Source organism: Archocentrus centrarchus, unplaced genomic scaffold (assembly GCF_007364275.1).
Source record: "Archocentrus centrarchus isolate MPI-CPG fArcCen1 unplaced genomic scaffold, fArcCen1 scaffold_44_ctg1, whole genome shotgun sequence".
NCBI classification, from domain to species: domain Eukaryota; kingdom Metazoa; phylum Chordata; class Actinopteri; order Cichliformes; family Cichlidae; genus Archocentrus; species Archocentrus centrarchus.
The window spans coordinates 473,927-495,761 of NW_022060270.1; the positions used below are offsets into that span (position 1 = coordinate 473,927).

Here is a 21,835-nt window from a genome sequence, read left to right on the forward strand (position 1 = left end):
TGCCAAACATATTTATTCTTCCAAGATAAGCTCTATAGAGTCTCTATAAGCTTTTCTTGTTAATGTTTTGTGTTATGTGTTTTTGTTGTTTGTTTGTTTTATTTTATTTATTTATTTATTTGTATACATATACATTTAATTCCAGTTGACTGGCTGGGGAAAAAAAAAAAAAGAAAGGGGAGAGAGAAAGGGGAGAAAACAGAAAAAAGAGGACAGAGCACCACTACACTAACCAAAACAATTCAAATGCTGCAACTGCAAAAAAACCAGAAAAAAGACAACATACCAAAACAGAACAAGCAATACCTGGAAAATTAACTATGTGGAAAAGGCACATCAAAATGAAGCATGGTTGTATAAGAACAACAATTTTGTTATGCTGTGATTGCGTTATTGTCTGTGTCATGGAACGCACTTACCAACGAGGGCAGAAAGCCGCCGCTCCGCCCACAAGGAGCCAGAGGCAGGCAGAGAAGGACCCAGGAAATCCGAGCCATCTGCAGCCCATCAAGAGCCACGAAAACCCGCGGCCGCACATTCCAGGGACAACCGCATACCCACCCCAGCAGAGGGGAGAGGGAGGTCCCAGATGGAGCCCCCCCAGTCGAGGGGCAAGGGCCCCAGGGAACTCGAGGCATCAGGAAACCGGCCCCCCCAGAGGCCAGCCCCCCTGTGCAGGGCGGCGGCAGGGCCCCAGGGCCCAGGTGCCCAAGAACTGCCCGACATACCGCAGAGCCCCCCCCCCCCCCCCCCCCCCCCCCCCCCCCACGCCGGAGAAGCCCAAGCCGCCCCGTTTAGACCGTATTTTCAATTTTGGCCCGTCTGTTGATTGAGTTTGACATCCCTGTTCTAAGTTTTTACATGCTGCTTTTGAGATGCTTGCACAGCAATGTAATCCTGATGTGCATGAATGTAAATGTAATTCAACTTAAAAAATGAATTTTGGAATTATCACAAAACATACTCACATAGTAGAAAAAGTGTATTTCCCATGTCTAATGCAACACACCATCCCTTCTGACCACCTGACGCCACTCGCTATATTAAAGGGAACAACATTAACAACCAGTCAAATGCACATTCACATATCTTTATACATCATGCTTTTCTTATGCAAGAATTAGAAATGAGTAATGAAGTTTGTCCAAAATTTAAATTAAACTGTCTTCTTATAAAGTGGCTTTTGGATGGTCATGAAGTATAGCGTCAAATGCATAATCAAAAGACAAAATTTTTGGATGGGTGAGGTTCTTCAGCCCTGTAGTTTTGTATGAAAAAAAAAAAAACACAGCACACAGACTTCAGAATTATAGTACCCTCACAATGGACAATTACCCACTTCAAAATTTACATCTATGACAGCACTCAGTGTTAAAGCTGTGTGTGCATTTCCCTTTATTTAATTAAAGGGTGAAAAAGAATCCATTCCATCACGGCTTATTGTAACTGTAACCACAAACCTTTACCTGACATAACCCTTACTTTAGCTCCAATGTGTGTAGGGATTACTGTTTTCCTTTGTACTATACAGTACCATGATTTTATTGTGTTTCTGTCCATATTTTATGGTTATTTGGAATTTGTCTCTGAAAACCCTTAAATTTATTTGAAGTAGATTTTAAAAGATAAAACTTCAATGAAGGTTCTGTTGCAGGGATGACAAAATTATGTCAGTCACAACATCACATTTATGGGGAGAAACTGTTTTCAGTTGTTAACTGTTAAAAAAATGATTTCACTAATGTCTTTTCCAGAGTTTTCTACCCACCACAGAATATTTGTGCATGGTAATTCTACTACCATGGCTCAGTACAATGAAGCCATTGTTTTGGCTTCCTGTTCACACACATCTCTGTTCCAATCATTACTTTGACCAAAGAGCACATGCAATAGCAGTCTCAGTCATGTCCAGATCATAGACCCTTTCCTCAGTTATGCATCAAACTCCCTTTGAAATTTGACTGTGATGCTTCAGATTCAAATCAAATAGTTACACATATGCCTACACTTTGACATTAGTTGCAGAGATCATGTGAATTATTCAGTTTCACATGAGAACAACATGTTCAATTTTGTAGCACAACACTCTTGATTTAAAAAAAAAAAAAAAGGACTGTAGCTGTTGATTTACAGGCAGCTTGTAGATGTTTAACAGGAGGAGGTGTAATAAAAGCACCAGGGACAGAATAAATCTGTGAGATTTTCTGGCTGTCTGACAGATTCCCTCTCTTCACTCCTCATTTTTCTCTCCACCCCTCAGCACCACAGAGGCAAGCTTTAGTTCAACCCACACAGCTAATTTAAATACTCCAGAAGCCAAAGCCTGCAGCTCTGACCTCAGGTCAGCTAAAGAATCGTTTACCTTTAGAAAGCTGTGTATTTTCAGATCAGGAGTTGCCATGGTTGACGGTATGGACATGGACAAGCAAGAGAAGCGTTACTGTATTCAAGGTAAGCATGCAGTCATCATCTGCATAACAGTGGTGTTGTCTTTGGCAGTGGGCCTCGGGGTGGGCCTCTCTAGGTCAAACAACACCAGTCCTACTACCACCACCACAACAGCTCCCACAGCAGGGCCTACCCAGCCCCCTTCACATGGCAGAGGGCCCTGCTTGCCTTCCACTGACTCAAACGGGGACTGGAGGAATTTCCGTTTACCCAACTATGTGAATCCCGTCCACTATGATCTGCACCTGGAGCCGAACCTAGAGGATGACACCTACATAGGCACTGTTGATATTGAACTGGAAGTAACTAAGCCCACCCGGTATCTTTGGCTCCACATCAGGGAGACATTTGTCAGCACCATGCCAAGGTTGAGAATGCTGAGTAACCAGGGAGGGCAGAGGGAAATGGCAGTAAAAAGCTGTTTTGAATACAAAGATCAGCAATATGTGGTGGTGGAGGCCACAGAGGAGCTGCCTGTCTCTGGCACAGGAGAGGTCTACACCCTCAGTCTGGACTTCCAGGGTTGGCTCAATGGCTCTGTGGTGGGATTCTACAGAGTTATTTACACAGAGAATGGGATCACCAAGTAAGTCAAGTGATTTTATTGTGTTATAAACATACACATGTGCTTATTAACGAAGAATTAGAAAAGAATGGAGAAAGTAGGCATTAGACATGCATAAGCTTTTGCATCTTTTAAGTCAGTTATTTTGATTTAGCCAATGCTGTAACTTTCTAAGTAATGACCTTCTAAGTTGGGTTATACACTGTATACAACACATATGTTTTAAACTTAGAGTTTGGCAAATAAATTAAAACTCAAAGGTGCCTTATGGTCTTTTCTCAGGAAGGTATTAATCAGTGTCAAATAACTATAGACATGCTATGAATGTCTTGATAATAGCAACTAAAATTAAGTTAGTCTAAAGATGAACACTGTGAGAAATGCAATGTCCTGTATAGATCTTTTGAGAAGCAATCAAGAAAAAGTTACTAATCTGTTTTTAGCTTGGACTCTCATAACGTACAATAGCTGGTTGTGGCTCAGGAGGTAAACTGGGTTGTCTTTTGATGATGATGATGATACTTTATTGATCCCACAATGGGGAAATTACAGTTAACAGAACACCCATCCAAGAAGACAAACAGAACAAACATGGGGAGATAGGTGAACTGTGGCCAGGCCCCTTCTGGAGGCGCTGCCATTAAAAAGACAGAAACAATAGTGAAAACATATAGGGATGAGTGAGGAAAAAAATCTTCTCATACTTTGTATACATTCACACATACACAGTATAAGGTTACAAAAACCTCTGCGACAGAGCAGGAACATATAGCATGGGAGCACTAGGGTGGGGAGGGATGGACAGGGGAGCCAGCGGAGGCGAGTGGGGGGGGGGGGGGGGGGGTCGGGCTACTGTGGGGCTGACTCAAACTCCCTCCTCAGCTAACAGTTCTGATAAGATGTAGAGTTCATCAGCAGCTAGGTCAGGGAGATCAGTCCAACACAGGTCAGAAGAAGACAGGACGGCGGGGGGGTAGAGCGGTAGAGCATCTGTTTACAAACATCCCGGAGACAATTTGATAAGCGGCAGTCCAAGGCCGCCAGGGAGCCAAATTCCTGATTCTAGGACTTGTTTTGGTACAGACTGTACTGATTCATTTGTTGACAGCCTTCAGTCTTACTGGCACCTCTCTGTGGCAAAAAATCCAATTCATCCGAATCTTCTTGGTTCGTTCCTTCGCCGTGCAGAAACAGATACATACATCTCCAAGATCTTACCCCTCAGAATCAGCTCCAGATATACAGAGTCTGAGTTTGAGTCTGTACCCTTCCTGCGTTCCCGTCATAAGCAGCCTTACCAAGGCCAGACAGCTGCCTAGACTTCCTGAATTGCAACGACAATCCAGGTATCTCCAGGTCCAATTCGGAGAAACCCCAGTGTCAATAAGCCAAATGTGTGTGTATATTCCATTGACAATACGGCCAGGCACGTCATCTTCCACACCACACAGGAATCCATAACGTAGCCAGCTGGAATGATAAGAGGGAATAGGGTTCTCCTTCCCCCAATCTCCTCATGGTGAAAAATTGATCAAAACAATGGCGTTGAGAGACCAGCTGACCAGATCCATAATTATAAATTCCAGTTTGGAAGTTGTGTGAAGAGAGGCTCTAAAGCAGCAAGCAGCAAAGCAGGGGAAAAAGGAAGTGCTGGGGAGAGAAGAAAAGTGCGACCGTCTCCGCTGAGAGCTGAGAAAAAAAAAAAAAAAAAAAAAAAACTTTTGAAAAGTCACTGGTTATTTCACTGACTCCTCACTTCTGCATATGAAGGGTCCTTGGGAAAGATACTTCAGCATTCATTTTTAGACTTGTAGTCTAAAAGTGCTTTGAATGCTCAGTAAAAATAAAAAGGCTAGGTCCATTTGTCTTTGCACTGGTGAAACAGTTGGATGTAGTCAACAAGCAGGGCCAGAGCAGATGAGCAAAGAAACAGTTACGTTCCTCTCCTATCGACACTCAAGCCTCCTGCTGTGAATCTTAGCCTCTGTAGTTTGCAATGGTCTGTGTGCCCTGCCACACCTTCCATGTGCTGTTGCTGGCCAGGTATGACTCTCTTCTCTTCCTATAGTCTGCCTTGGCTTTTTTGATTCCTCTTTTCAGGTCGGCTTAATTAAACTCCTACACCTGGGGCAGCAACTTGTCCCTGACCTGGAGTGGGCATGCCACACACAACATATTCCCACATCAGCCCCACAGGAGACCCTGAGGAATGTGGTCAAACACCTTCTCCAAGTCCACAAAACACATGTAAACTGGATGGACAAACTCCCCTACACACTTGCGTATCCTTGAAGTGACGATGAACCTGTCCAGCATTCAATGACCAGAATGAAAACTGCATTGTTCCTCTTGAATCCCAGGTTGCTGAAGATGGGAACCACCACCCCAGTCTACCAAGTTAGTGGCGCTGCCCCATGTCTCCATGTTAACATTGCAGATGTGTGTCAACAAGACAGCCCTACAACATCCAGAGCCTTCAGGAGCTCAGGATGAAGCACATACACCCCAGGGGGTCCTGCCACCAAGAAGTTGTTTAAATACCTCAATGACCTCACTCCCAATGATGGGTGAGTCATCCCCTCATCCTCTACAGAAGACTTGGATTAAGGAGTTCCTTGAAGTAGTCAATATTCAGTATTCAGTATAGCCTCAGTTGAAGTCAGCAGAGCCCCACTCACACTATACACCGTGTGAGTAGAGCACCTCTTTCCCTTCCTGAGTCACCTAATGGTTTGCCATAATCACTTCAAGGCAGTCCAAAGTTCTTTTTCCATGGCCACACCAAGCTCCTCCTACACCCGAGTTGGTTCAGCTGCTGCCCAAGCCTCATTCTGCTTGGCTTGCCCATACCTGTCAGTTACCTCCAAACTCCCACTGGCTAACCAAGCCAGATAGGGCTCTGTCAGCTTAATGGCTCCCTTAACCTCCGGTGGTCACCATCTTGTTCAGCGATTGTCACCACGACAGGCACCAACCATGTTACACCCACTGCTCTGTGCAACAATGGAAGTACAGAACACGGTCCACTCAGACTCCATGTCCTCAGCCTCCCACAGAATTGTCAAAGTTCTACAGGACGCGGGAGTTGAAGATCTCATGGACTGGGGCTTCTGACAGGCATTTCCAGTGCACCACTGGATATTTAGGTGCACCCAGTCTGTCCAGCATCCTCCCCCCACCACCTGATCTATCTCACCACAAGGTACTGATCAAGTTACTGCTCAGCTTCTCTCTTCATCCGAGTGTTCAGAACATATAGCTGCAGATCAGATGATAGGATTACAAAATTGATCACTGACCTGTGACATAGGAACTACGTTTCCACCGCCAAGGTGCTGTGCTCATGCCAGTACTGGTGCTGGTTCCAATGAACTGAAGAAATGCATAAGAATGGGCCTGTTTTCCCACTGCACATTGCAAGCTGATCCTTCACGTATGGGTGTCAGCAGGGCCTCGTCTGGAAGGGCACAAATGTGGGAGAATACACTTCCTTTTTGCAAACTCTATTTCTTGTGCTGCAAGCATATTTTATTGTCCTAACAAAGCTACTGCAGCATATGTGTGCAGCACAGAGGTAAACACAGACAGCAATTAGAGCAAGATGAAAAGTACACACTTTGCATCCTTTTATCTGTGATATTAACTGATACAAAGCAGCAAGTTCAGCTTTAGAGCCCAAAATTGCATCACTTTTCTCATGTAATACACACCATACGGTGAAATAGCAGTGGGAAACTTTACATTGAGATGGCAGAGTCATGCCCTTCTGCAGCTTTTGTCACACATTCTTGGTTCCAGACCAGCTAGCTTGTGATGTTGGAGCTAAACCCGTTTTTCGGCCGAGCACCAAGTGCATTCGCGGCAGAAAAAACGCTGAACAGTTAAAACACTGGAAACCCGGTCGGTTGAAAAGGGGCCAGGGTATCCTGGTCCCACATGCAATTAAGGACATTTTTACATCTTTGAACATGGTCTTCATTGTGGACAAACTGTGGTTTGCACAAAAGCCCAATAACAAAACACCATTCGGTGTTCCTCCCAATTGCACCTTCCAGGTCTCACTGAGTTCCTGAATGAATCACCCTCAAGCACCCCACCCAGCAAATTAATAAGGCTAGGTACTCTGAACTGGCATTCAGTGCATAAATGCAAATGACAGTCAGGACCTGTTCCCTGGCACGAAACCTCAAAGTGGTTGATGAGAGCGAAACAACTTTCTCATCCACTGGTAAAAACTCCTATGGACAAGCAGCAAGCCGAGGGCATACAAGGATACCCACACCAGCCCACCGTCTCTCAACAAGGGCAGCTCCAGATTGCAATCCAGCCCTTTTCCCATAGACTGGTTCCAGAGCCCAGCCCATGTGTTGATATCTAGTCAGTATCTCTGAACCTCAAGGTCTAGCTCAGGCTCCTTCCCCACTAGAGAGGTGACATTCCATGTCCCAATAGCCAGTCTCGATAGCCGGGGATGGGCCCACCAGGATTCCACCCTTAACTGCTACTCAACAGACACTGTACCCAACCCCTATGGTGCCTCCTGTGGATGGTGGGCCTGCAGGAGGGTGGGTCCATCTGTCTTTTTCAAGCCGCGCCCAGCTGGGCTCCATGGGCTACTGGACCACCAGACACTCTCCCTTGAGCTTCCTCCCCAGGACTGGCTCTAGGCTGGGACCCTGGTAATCCTATCCCAGGCAGGGTAAACTGTTCCTTTGAGCTTCCTCTCAGAAGTGTTGTCTGAATCACTCTTATATTATATTATAGTATTATATTAGAGCATTCTATATTATATTACATATAGGTTACACAACAACTTTGTATCTGAAAGATTCAGAATCAGAATCAGAATCAGAATCAGAATCTTTATTGTCATTGTACACAGAAGTTGCACAACGAAATTTAAAATGCATTCCTTTCTAGGTGCCTCAGACAATAAATAATAAAATAATAAAAATATGAGTGATAAAAATGATTACTAAAATACAGTGCACAATAGTAAATTAAGATGAATCTAGCCCCAATACACACACCAACGCACGCACACAGTCAGCACTACCACCCCACATCACTGTCCAAACCACACAGAGTTCAGTTCAATGATAGCCCTGGCATAAAAGCTGTTCCTCAGTCTGTTTGTTCTGGCCTTCATTGTCCTGAAACGTCTGCCTGATGGCAGTAGCTGAAACAAGGAGTGTCCAGGGTGTGAGGGGTCCTGGAGGATGTTCTGTGCCCTCCTCTGGCAGCGGGCATTGAACAGTTCCTGGAGGGAGGGCAGGGGACAGCCTATGATCTTTTGAGCCGTGTTGATGATTCGCTGGATTCAGAATTTTGTGTTGTTTTTTACGCAACACATCTGGTGTAAAACGGCCTTAAGTAGTAAAAAGAAATGTGGTAGGACTGCACTAGTTGTGATTGTATGATCTAAATATTGAACTATATTACCCACTGATAGAAATTTGCCATTGTTGCTGCTTTTTGAAACTAGTTTAAATCAATACACTTTTTGGATTTCTCCATCAGCTGATGCAGATGTCATGTAAATAACTGTGTCTGTGGTGAATGAAAGTGGATAATTAATAGATCCTGACCACCCTCTGCACCACTGATTGGTCATTCAGCAGAACACTTTCTCTAACATCTATTTCAGCTTTGCTATCACAAGGACCAATACAGGAAATCTTTACCACTTCATACCACAATATATGTAATCATTTTAGATTTAAGCTTCTTATTGTGCCATATTTCAATTTAGATTTATTTACTACTGGCTGACAAGATGGCGCCAAGATTCCTGGCCTGCTGTCTGTTGCTACCTTGCCTGCTTACACTGGTGCTTTTTTCGATGTGTGTTCTACAAAAATTCTATGTCAGCGCTCTGTTGGTTTATGATCGCCAAACTCTCCTGGATCTTTGTCTTTTGGCTGAAATAAGGTTTCCTTTTGGCACCCAAGAAACCTTGCCGTCAGTTTTGTCGGAGGTCCCAGAGTTTCTTCTCTGCACTTTGGCTCCACCTGTTATTGGCCTGGTGAATGCTAGAACCCTTTCAAATAAAACTTTAATTCTTAAGGATTTTTTTCACCTCAAATGGACTGGACTTCCTCTTTCTCTGACTTGGGTGAATGTTGGGGATTTGAGTGTTTTATCTGAATTTTTACCACCTGACTGTTATAGTAATTGGTCCTGGACGTCAGGCCGTGAAGGTGGAATAGCAACCTTTTTTCGGAATGGGTATAAATGTAAGTCGCTGGTCCAATCATTATCTTTCTCCAGTTTTGAAGTAAGTTTATTTGAATAGGGTCGTTCTCACCCTGTGATGTGTGCCATTATCTACAGGCTGCCTAGATATAATAAATTTGTTTTAAATGAATTTTCTGAACTGTTGGCAGAAATTATGCCTTAATATGACCAAGTCCTTATTATTGGAGATTTTAACATACATGTTTGTTGTCCTGATAAACCGTTGGTTTTAAATTTGATAAATTCTTTTAATTTTATGCAATAAGTGTCTGGGCCCACTCAAGGATGTGGGCATTCTCTGGACCTTGTTTTTGCTATGGTCTGTCTAGTTCTAACTTAACGGTAAATGATGCTGTGTTTTCGGATTGTAACCCCATGCTTTTTGACATTGCTATGCCTTGTGGCCTTATGAAATCTGGTGTCCCTGCATGATGTTGTTGTGTTGTAAACCAGCTCAGTGCTTTCCGTTTTTCTGCCATTATCAAACATAACTGCAGAATTCTAGAATCTATATCTTTAGATACAGAGATGTTTAATTCCTGGTTTCACTCTATTTGCCAGACTGCTTTAGATGAAGTGGACCCATTGAAATCCAGGAAATCTAAAATTAAGTTGGAGCCTTGGTTAAATGACACAACTCGTGCTGCCAGACGTGAATGTCGGAAAGCTGAGCGAAAATAGAAAAAAGACAGATTACAGGTGTTGTTTCAAATGTTAAGGGACTGTTGGCATCACTACCAGGTAGTTGTGAACCATGCCAAATGAGAACACCTGTCAAGGGTAATCTTGCTAAATTGCCACAAGCCTTGTATTTTATTTAACACTATTGATAAAGTACTGGGATTGGGCCTTCACCTGAGGTATGTGAGGAATTCTGTAAGTTCTTTGTGGATAACGTAAACAATGTTAGGGCCCTCATATCATCTCCAACCTTTGACCCTTCAGTCTCTGTTCCTTTCTCTACTGCTTCGTACCAGTTTGAGCCTGTAACTTTGCCTTTGCTATATGAGACCGTTAGTCATCTGAAGCCCTCAGGTTTCCTGACAGATTCTGTTCTACCCCGACTTTTTAAAGAGGTTATTGCTGCCTTAGGCCCACTACTCTTGGCTCTTATTAAGAGCAGTTTGTCATTAGGTGTAGTTCCTAAATCTTTTAAACATGCCTTAATTCAACCACTGATCAAAAAACCTGGATTGGACTCCACTGTGTTATCTAATTTTAGGCCTATTTCCAAACTATATTTTTTGTCCAAAATAATAGAGAAAGTTGTATATAACCAGTTGAAAGCCTTTTTAGTTGAAAATAATATTCTTGAGATCTTTCAGTCTGGTTTTAAACTTCTCCACAGTACGGAATCTGTATTGTCGATGGTGTTTAATGACATTCTTTTGACAAGCGATCATGTGATTTTAATGCTTTTAGATTTAATGGCTGCTTTTGACACAGTGGACCATGATATTTTAATTTCTCTTTAGAGCATTGTGCTTGTGTTTATGACACTGTTCTGAAATGGCTTGAGTCTTACTTGACCCAAAGGTCTTTCTTTGTTAATATAAATGAGTTTGAATCATCCCCTGTTTTATGGATTGCCACAGGGTTTAATTTTGGGACCTCTGTTATTTTTTCATTCATTCTAAGAAAGCATAAAATTGCTTTCCATTGCTATGCTGATGATATTCAGATTTTTATGCCTTTGAAACTCTGTATGGACCCTGATTGAATGTCTTGACGATAATAAAGTGTGGATGGCTCTAAACCTCTGGAATTTTAATGAAAAAAAGACAGAAGTGATTGTCTTTGGTCCCATTGTCCTGGGTGGATCTTCCCCCATGGACATGGGTTCATTATTGCAATATGTAAAGCCATGTGTCACAAATTTAGGTTTAATTATGGCCAAGAGTTTTAAATGGGTGGATCAGATCACGGCAGTGGGGAGATCTATCTTCTTTCATTTCAGGCAGCTGGTGAAAATAAAAAATATACTATCGAAAAACCATTTTGAAGTAGTGATCCATGCTTTTATTACAACTAAACTGGATGACTGCAATGCTTTATATGTTGGTCTTAGCCAGTCTGCTCTAGCCCATCTGCAGTTGGTTCAAAATGCTGCTGTGCATCTTTTGATGGGATTGCGAAGAGTGTATTACTCCTGTTTTATCCTCACTGCACTGGCTGCACATGTGTTTCAGAGTTCATTTTAAAATCCTTTTATTTGTTTTTAAGTCATTATATGGCCTTGCCCCATCTTATCTTTCCAAGTTGCTGCACCTACATACTCCTTCCCGGTCACTCAGATCAGCTGATCAGCTGTACCTTGATGTGCTGAGTACACAGCGGAGGATCCGAGGAGAGAGAGAGCATTTGCTGTGGCAGCTCCAAAACTCTGGAACGCTCTGCCATTAGACATTAAACAGGCCTCTTCATTGGCCAATTTTAAGTCTGCTCTTAAGACCCACTTCTATTGTTTCTTCTTTTGATTCGTATCAGCTGCTGTCTATTGAAGTTTTTACTTTTTATTTTATTTATTTCTAGGGTAAAATGATGCTTTTATCATTGGTTTTAATTGTGTGTATTATTTATTTATTGTTAGGATAAATTATCCATTTTATCATTGTTTTATTTGTGTGTAACTTCTTAAATTCTTACCTTTGTAAATTTTATTTTTCTGATTTCTGATCACTTTTTTGTATTTCTTATTTAACTGAGCTCCTTATTTGGTCTTTTTTTTTTTACACTAAGAGCAAAGCCCTTTGTTCTCAAACATATTTCATTGAGCTTGGTTGATTTTTGTGCTTTGGATGCTATAACAGCATTTTCTCAGCTTTTACCAATAAATAAAGTATTTCTTATTAAGTCACACAAACAACATTTCTGACATGGTGTCTGTTTGTAATCTAGTTAGACTAAAAGCTCAGTAAATATAAATGTTAGTTTTGATCTAGCTTTCTGTATTAAGTTAGGGAAATGTAAAAAAGTCTTTTTTTTTTGGCTACAGGTTAGTACTGATATTTGTTGATATAGTCTCTTTATGAATGTAATATTGGAAATTATTTGATGAATGAGAAATTGGTTGGACAAGAACATATTAACCAAAGAAATGAACAGTTACCCCAGAGCCCCATGATCAAAATATCAATAGGAGACTTTGTAATCCACCAGGTATTCTACAGTAGACTATAATACAATAGAACTAACTGAACAAAATAACTAGAAGCACTGTTAATTAAATGATTAAATCTGTTCCTAAACCTAACATTCTAGTTTACACTGAAGACCAATACTATGTGACAATATTTTTAAATTTGTAAAATCTATAGGAAAAGGCTGTAAAGCATTTGGTTTCAAACACTCTCCAATAATAAACTTAATTTCTCCAATAATCTGTCCTCTATTTAATCACCAGAAAGATTGCAGCTACGGATCATGAGCCAACAGATGCCCGGAAGTCTTTTCCCTGTTTTGACGAGCCCAACAAGAAAGCCACCTACAATATCTCGATAACTCACGATGCTAAATATAAGGCGTTGTCCAACATGCCAGTAGAGGTAAGTCAGAAAAGTAATAATGTGGCTGGGCATAGAAAAATATTCATGTGTGCTTACCATCAGAACAGACTTACTCTTTAAAACTGGAGACGATTGCAAAATTGTACTGGAAAAAAATGCAGTGGCAGTTTTGGGAGTAACACACTGTAAATACTGCAAATAATGTATTACTCTAATCACATTAGATTTATCTGTAATGTAATTAGGTGACTCAGTTTAGCAAATTGAGTCATCAGTTACAATTAAAGTTACTACAGTTGACAATGACACAAATTATTAAATTATGTTAACAGAATTTACCACTATGAAATAAGTGATGTCTTCCTTAACAATGGCACAATGTAACAAACACAAACTCTCCATGAAGCTTCTCTCATCATTCCTGGTTCTTTGCGACTTTCTGTGTGTTAGCATGCTGTTTTTGCAGGAACTTGCAAGCAGTCAGTGGTGTATTAGTGGCAGGTGTTTCTGTCCTAGACACAGTTTGCACTTTACCATCATGTTCTTATGATTTTGTTCAATCAAAATGAAAATAATGTGCATCACAGAAAAATGTGTTTTCTCCCACATTCTCCATTTATACAGTACCAGTCACACAAAGTGTGTCCAGACTTTTGACAGGTTCTGTATATACCCACTCCCACCAACACCTACTCATAATCATTGTACCACTACACTAAAGTTCCATAAAGATTTTTTTTATTATTAAACTTTTCATCTCTCGTCTGACAGAGAGAAAAGATTATTTACACTGCAGTATTGTTAAAGCATCACTTATTATAATTAATAAATTACCTTTTAGGGCATAGTCCACAGGCAGCTGTTTTTGAGCTGGCATTATTCATAATCTAATTTTCAGAGGTTCTCTTAAGTATTTGTTACATAAAAAGTGCAGTGACTATTGGTCCACACTAAAAACAAATCAAATGGCCACTAGGACTGGATCTTAAGCACGTCAACAAAAACAAGACAAAGTGCATACCACAAAGTGCATTTGGGTCTGTTTATTTACCATAATGGAGCAAATGTTTAGACATAAATGCTTTCATCTGCAGCCTCTATGACGCCTGGTAAAAAATCTTACACCGTGATGCCTGCCTGACCCATCCCAGTTGACCTACTTATGTACATTAAGTGAACATCTGCCAGAAAGTCAAAAAGGAAACTCAGATTTACCAAAGAAAGATAAACTACAAATTTATCCTTAGCAAAAAACAAACTTAGTATTTTAATACAAAAAATAAAAATCAACCAAAAAAGAAAACCTGAAAAGAAAACAAATGGATGAAAGACAGAGAAAAGGAGAAAAAGAATCAAATGTTCCATCAGGTGATGGCCTCCAGGAGGAGACAGAGCTTGGTTACAGGTGTCTGCAATATACTGGTCTTGGTTTGAACCCTCACAGAGTGGACCAACCCTTTGAAGTCTGATGTAGTGGTCAAAACTCTGCCCATCATCCAGAATCCTCTTGGAACTGTGGCATGTGCAGTGATGACTAGGTCTCCTGAAAAGAAGCTCCTCTTTGGTCTTATCCATTTCTATCTGAAGCACCTTAAAGCGACTGTTTGTTGTGATATGGCGCTATATAAATAAAATTGAATTGAACTGAATTGAATTGGCTTTCCTGCATCACAAAGTAGATACTCCACCATCCATGTCTTCCAGAAGAGCTCAGCAATATACTGTACTTCTCCAACTCCTTTTGATATCCAAGTCAGCTGGCTCAAACAAATCTGGAGGCAAAATGTGTTTCCCTTTCAGCAGGAGAATTTGGTTTGGAGTGAGTGCTTCCAAGTCACTGGGGTCATCTGACACTTTAGTAATTGGCCCATCATTCAGTATTGCCTCCGTTTCGCAAAACAGCATGTGGAGACCTTTGTCATTCAAATCTTGCTGTCCAACAACAGAGGTGAGTATACTTCTGACAGAACTTATAAGATGTTCCCAAACATCACCTTGGTGTGAGGCTAATGCTGTATTGAAGCTCCACTTTCTTCCTTCCTGTGCAAAGGTACAGTACTCTCTATCTTCTGTTTTGTGGGGTGATGCACTCTATGGTTGGGGATGTACCACACTTTTCCATCCTCAGGAGCCAGCTCATCCACAAGATCCTTTTCAACATATCTTTGAATCAGTGTGTCATCAGTATATCCCCTGTTAAATGTAGCATCTCTATTAAACCTCCAATTCAGGACTTGAAGTCTTTGTTCTTTTCAGCACTGTAGCCAGGCTGACAAAGAGTCAGAGCTCTGTAGAGCCGAGTATTCCTTTCACGTTAACTAGTAGTGACTTCATGGATTTCTTTACAAATAAATCAAGAATCAAGAATCAAGAATGCCTTTATTAGTCCCACAAATGGGGAAATTGCAGTTAACAGAACATCCATCCAAAACAAAAACATAACACAGACAGGGGGGGACAGATGTCTGAGGTCATGCAGCCGTTTCTCAACGGCGCTACCTTTAGCAGAGAGACAGAAAGAGATACATTGGGATAGTTAGGTTCAAAAAAATCATCTCATACTGTGTTCATAAAGAACACCTTACGAGGTTCCAAAAAACACCTCAGCAAAAAGCATATTGCACATATAAAGCCGGGATAGCAGTATGGTGGGTAGGGTCAGGGTCAGGAGGGGACGCAGACGGAGACGAGAGGGTGGGGGCATTGTGGAGCCCAGATGCCAGCTCCCAGGCAAACAGTTTGCTGATAGTGATGGAAGTTCATCAGCAGCCTTGGTACACCAGATCCAGCTTCACAAATCACAGAGAGGGCTGAGGGGGATAGCGGCCTTCACACATAGTTCTGGAGAGATATGATTGCCAGCCAAGGCCGGCTAGGGAGCCGAATTCTGATAATGCAGGTGTTGTTTTGGAACAGGCTGCTTGTTTTTTCAACAGCCTTCAGTCTCACTGGGAAACCATTCAATAAATCCAATAATCCAAATTCATTAGTTACCGTCCTCACTGAGCAGAACCGTACCTTATCTCCAGATCGAACCCCTCTCACCTGCTACTCCCCAAGTCTACGGCTCAGGTTCATCAGGCTTTGAGTCTGAGTCTGTACCATTCTGGTCAGCCCATCCACCTGGGTCGGCAGCCTCTGCAGATGTCGAACTGCCGTCCAGGTTTTCTTGATTTCACGGTAAATCAGGTATCCTCCAAGCCCAAACAGAAAAGATACCGCTACCAGATAGCCAAATATGTAAGCGTCTTCCACGTCTTCCACCTCTAGGGCCGAGAAGCACACAGGTCTCCACGAGCTCCAAGAGTCGATGACGTATCCAACCGGGTCTGTTCCACTCGGACACGCAGGCTCCCCTTTCCCAGATCTCATAGTGGAAAAAATTCGATCAGTGGTCTTGAAGGCCCAGTTTGCCAAATCCATGTTGCTCTCAATCTTATTCTTATTCGAACAGTGTGCAAGAGACGCTCTCACAGCAAGCAGCAAGCAGGAAAGATAGGGAGGGCAGGGAGAGAGATAGAATGCGACCGTCCCCGTCAGAGGCTGGAGCAAGAATTTTAGACATTAGAGAAAAAATTATTCATAACCATCTCAAAGATTTATCTTCATGTTCGGCTGCTTTCAGCACTGCTGGTATTTGTTTAGACTCTTTTGCTCCAGTTGATCTTTCAGAGTTAACTTCAATAGTTACTTCCTCCAAACCAGCAACATGTTTGTTAGATCCCATTCCTACTAGACTGTTCAAAGAAGTCTTTCCAATTATTGATGCTTCAATCTTAAAAATGATCAATCAGTCTTTATTAGTTGGCTATGTACCACAGACCTTCAAGGTGGCTGTAATTAAACCTCTACTTAAAAAGCCATCACTTGACCCAGCTGTCTTAGCTAATTATAGGCCAATCTCCAACCTTCCTTTTCTCTCAAAGATTCTTGAAAGAGTAGTTGTAAAACAGCTAACTGATCATCTGCAGAGGAACGGTTTATTTGAAGAGTTTCAGTCAGGTTTCAGAATTCATCACAGTACAGAAACAGCATTAGTGAAGGTTACAAATGATCTTCTTAGAGCCTCTGACAGTGGACTCATCTCTGTACTTGTCCTGTTGGACCTCAGTGCAGCTTTGATACTGTTGACCATAACATTTTATTACAGAGATTAGAGCTTGCTATAGGTATTAAAGGTACTGCACTGCAGTGGTTTGAATCATATTTATCTCATAGACTCCAATTTGTTCGTGTAAATGGGGAGTCTTCTTCACACACTAAGGTTAATTATGGAGTTCCACAGGGTTCTGTGCTAGGACCAATTTTATTTACATTATACATGCTTCCCTTAGGCAGTATTATTAGAAAGCACTGCATCAATTTTCATTGTTATGCAGATGATACTCAGCTTTACCTATCAATGAAACCAGATGACACACATCAATTAGTTAAACTGCAGGAATGTCTTAAAGATATTAAGGCCTTGATGACCTCTAATTTCCTGCTTCTAAATTCAGATAAAACTGAAATTCTTGTTCTCGGCCCCACAAATCTTAGAAACATGGTGTCTAACCAGATACTTACTCTGGATGGCATGACTTTGACCTCCAGTAACACTGTGAGAAATCTTGGAGTCATTTTTGACCAGGATATGTCCTTCAAAGCACATATTAAACAAATATGTAGGACCGCTTTTTTGCATTTGCGCAATATTTCTAAAATTAGAAACATCCTTTCTCAGAGTGATGCTGAAAAGCTCATTCATGCATTTATTACTTCTAGGCTGGATTATTGTAATTCATTATTATCAGGCTGTCCTAAAAGCTCCCTGAAAAGCCTTCAGCTGATCCAAAATGCTGCAGCTAGAGTACTGACAGGGACTAGAAAGAGAGAGCAGATTTCTCCCATATTGGCTTCTCTTCATTGGCTCCCTGTTAAATCTAGAATAGAATTTAAAATCCTTCTCCTCACCTACAAGGTCTTGAATAATCAGGCACCATCTTATCTCAAAGACCTCATAGTACCATATCACCCCAACAGAGCACTTCGCTCTCAGACTGCTGGCTTACTTGTGGTTCCTAGGATACTTAAGAGTAGAATGGGAGGCAGAGCCTTCAGCTTTCAGGCGCCTCTTCTGTGGAACCAGCTTCCAGCTTGGATTCGGGAGACAGACACCCTCTCTATTTTTAAGATTAGGCTTAAAACTTTCCTTTATGATAAAGCTTATAGTTAGGGCTGGATCAGGTGACCCTGAACCATCCCTTAGTTTCGCTGCTATAGGCCTAGTCTGCTGGGGGGTTCACATAATGCACTGTTTCTTCTCCATCCATCCATCCATTTTCTTCCGCTTATCCGGGGCCGGGTCGCGGGGGCAGAAGCCTAAGCAGAGAAGCCCAGGCTTCCCTCTCCCCAGCCACCTCCTCCAGCTCATCCAGAGGGACCCCAAGGCGTTCCCAGGCCAGCCGAGATACATAATCTCTCCAGCCTGTCCTGGGTCTACCACGGGGCCTCTTCCCGGTGGGACATGCCCGGAACACCTCACCCAGGAGGCGGCCAGGAGGCATCCTAATCAGATGCCCGAGCCACCTCAACTGGCTCCTTTCGATGTGGAGGAGCAGCGGCTCTACTCTGAGCCCCTCCCGGATGGCCGCACTCCTCACCTTATCTCTAAGGGAGAGGCCAGCCACCCTTCGAAGGAAACTCATTTCTGCCGCTTGTATTCGCGATCTTATTCTTTCGGTCACTACCCAAAGCTCGTGACCATAGGTGAGGGTAGGAACGTAGATCGACCGGTAAATCGAGAGCTTCGCTTTTACGCTAAGCTCCCTCTTCACCACGACGGACCGGTGCAGCGTCCGCATCACTGCAGAAGCAGCCCCGATCCGCCTGTCGATCTCCCGTTCCCTTCTTCCATCACTCGTGAACAAGACCCCGAGATACTTAAACTCCTCCACTTGAGGCAAGAACTCGTTCCTGAGCCGGAGATGGCACTCCACCCTTTTCCAGCTGAGGACCATGGCCTCAGACTTAGAGGTGCTGATTCTCATGCCAGCCGCTTCACACTCGGCTGCGAACCGTTCCACTGCGAGCTGGAGGCCCCCCCCGATGAAGCCAACAGAACCGCATCATCTGCAAAAAGCAGAGATGAGACTCTTAAGCCACCAAGGAAGAAGCCTTCCCCCACCTGGCTACGCCTAGAAATTCTGTCCATAAAAATTATGAACAGAATCGGTGACAAAGGGCAGCCCTGACGGAGTCCAACACCCACAGGAAACAAATCCGACTTATTACCGGCTATACGGACCAAGCTCTCACTGTGGTTGTACAAGGACTGAATGGCCCACAACAATGGGCCAGACACCCCATACTCCCGCAGAACCTCCCAAAGAACACCCCGAGGGACACGGTCGAATGCCTTCTCCAAGTCCACAAAGCACATGTAGACTGGTTGGGCAAACTCCCACGCACACTCGAATATCCTTGAGAGGATAAAGAGCTGGTCCAGCGTTCCACGACCAGGACGAAAACCGCATTGTTCCTCCTGAGTCCGACGTTCGACTAACGGACGCACCCTCCTTTCCAGCACCCTGGCATAGACCTTACCGGGGAGGCTGAGTAGTGTGATCCCCCGAAAGTTGGAGCACACCCTCCGGTCTCCCTTCTTAAAGATGGGGACCACCACCCCGGTCTGCCAATCCAATGGCACTGCCCCAGATCTCCACGCGATGTTGCAGAGGCGTGTCAACCAAGACAGCCCTACAACATCCAGAGCCTTCAGGAACTCAGGGCGAATCTCGTCCACCCCAGGGGCTCTGCCACCAAGGAGTTGTTTAACTACCTCAGTGACCTCACCCCCAGTGATGGTCAAGTCATCCCCCTCATCCCCAGACTCTGCTTCCACTACAGAAGGCGTGGCAGTGGGATTCAGAAGGTCCTCGAAGTATTCCTTCCACCGTCTGACTATAGCCTCAGTTGAAGTCAGCAGCACCCCCCCCCCCCCCCCCCCCCCCCGCACTATAAACCGTGTGAGTGGAGCACTGCTTTCCCCTCCTGAGTCGCCTGACGGTTTGCCAGAATCGCTTCGATGCCGTCCGAAAGTCTTTTTCCATAGCCTCACCGAACTCCTCCCACACCCGAGTTTTTGCTTTGGCCACTGCCCGAGCTGCGTTCCGCTTGGCCTGTCAATACCTGTCAGCTGCCTCCGGAGTCCCACAGGCTAACCAAGCCCGATAGGACTCTTTCTTCAGCTTGATGGCTCCCTTCACCTCTAGTGACCACCATCTGATTCGGGGGTTACCACCACGACAGGCACCAACCACCTTGCAGCCACAGCTCTGAGCAGCAGCCTCAACAATGGAGGTGCGGAACATGGTCCATTCGGACTCAATGTCCTCAGCCTCCCTCGGAATGCTGTCGAAGTTCTGCCGGAGGTGGGAGTTGAAGATCTCCCGGACTGGGGCTTCTGCCAGGCGTTCCCAGCGCACCCTCACAATACGTTTAGGTGTGCCAGGTCTGTCCAGCATCTTCCCCCGCCACCTGATCCAACTCACCACCAGGTGGTGATCAGTTGACAGCTCAGCTCCTCTCTTCACCCGAGTGTCCAGAACATACGGCCGCAGATCTGATGATACGATTACAAAATCGATCATCGACCTGCGACCTAGGGTGTCCTGGTGCCATGTGCACTTATGGACATCCTTGTGTTCGAACACGGTGTTTGTTATGGACAAACTGTGGTTTGCACAGAAGTCCAATAACAAAACACCATTCGGGTTCAGATCGGGCAGGCCGTTCCTCCCAATCACGCCCCTCCAGGTCTCACTGTCATTGCCCACGTGAGCGTTGAAGTCTCCCAGCAAGACTATGGAGTCACCAGATGGAGCACTCTCCAGCACCCCACCCAGCAACTCCAAAAAGGGTGGGTACCCTGAACTGTCATTCGGCGCATAAGCGCAAACAACAGTCAGGACCCGTTCCCCAGCCCGAAGGCGCAGGGAAACTACCCTCTCGTCCACCGGTGAAAACTCCGACGTACAGGCAGCAAGCCGGGGGGATACAAGAATACCCACCCCAGCTCGCCGCCTCTCACCGAGGGCAACTCCAGACTGGAACAGAGTCCAGCCCTTCTCCAGGAGACTGATTCCAGAGCCCAGGCCATGCGTTGAGGTGAGCCCAACTATATCTAGCTGGTATCTCTCAACCTCACGCACTAGCTCAGGCTCCTTCCCCACCAGAGAGGTGACATTCCATGTCCCAATAGCCAGTTTCGATAGCCGGGGATCGGTCCGCCAGGGCCTCCGCCCTCGGCCACCGCCCGACACACACTGCACCCGACCCCTGCGACACCTCCTGCGGGTAGTGGGCCTGCAGGAGGGCGGGCCCATGTAACCTCTTCGGGCTGCGCCTGGCCAAGCACCACGGGCTAATGCCTGGCCACCAGACGCTCTCCCTCGAGCTCCCTCCCCAGGCCTGGCTCCAGGGTGGGGCCCCGGTAACCCTATCCCGGGCAGGGTAAACTGTTCCCTTGTTTTTTCACTCATAAGGGTCTTCTGAACCGCTCTTTGTCTGGACCCTCACCCAGGACCAGTTTGCCATGGGAGACCCTACCAGGGGGACAAGCCCCCAGACAACATAGCTCCTGGGATCACTGGGACACACAAACCCCTCCACCACGATAAGGTGGCGATTCACGGAGGAGCTGTTTCTTCTCATTCACCTTATTTACTTTGTTTATACTCCACTCTGCATTTAATCATTAATTGATATTAATCTCTGGCTCTCTTCCACAGCATGTCTTTCTCTCCCCTCAGCCCAACCGGTCGCGGCAGATGACTGCCCCTCCCTGAGCCTGGTTCTGCTGGAGGTTTCTTCCTGTTAAAAGGGAGTTTTTCCTTCCCACTGTCGCCAAGTGCTGCTCATAGGGGGTCGTTTTGACTGTTGGGTTTTCTCTGTATTATTGTAGGGTCTTTACCCACAATACAAAGCGCCTTGAGGCCACAGTTTGTTGTGATTTGGCGCTATATAAATAAAATTGAATTGAATCGAATTGAATTGAATATACAGTAGTTATTTGCAAAACAGGATCTTCAACTCTGAA

At 44.2% G+C, this 21,835-nt stretch overlaps 1 protein-coding gene across 1 annotated transcript in view; it reads left to right on the forward strand.

The window, feature by feature from the left end:
* The first annotated feature begins 2,306 nt into the window (after nucleotides 1-2,306).
* enpep (glutamyl aminopeptidase) overlaps nucleotides 2,307-21,835 on the forward strand; it is an 84,194-nt gene continuing 64,665 nt past the window's right edge. The window contains exons 1-2 of the mRNA XM_030724999.1: nucleotides 2,307-3,034; nucleotides 12,654-12,795. Of these exons, the coding sequence (XP_030580859.1) occupies nucleotides 2,400-3,034; nucleotides 12,654-12,795 (777 nt within the window). The 5' untranslated portion in view covers nucleotides 2,307-2,399. The remainder of the gene's footprint in view (nucleotides 3,035-12,653; nucleotides 12,796-21,835) is intronic.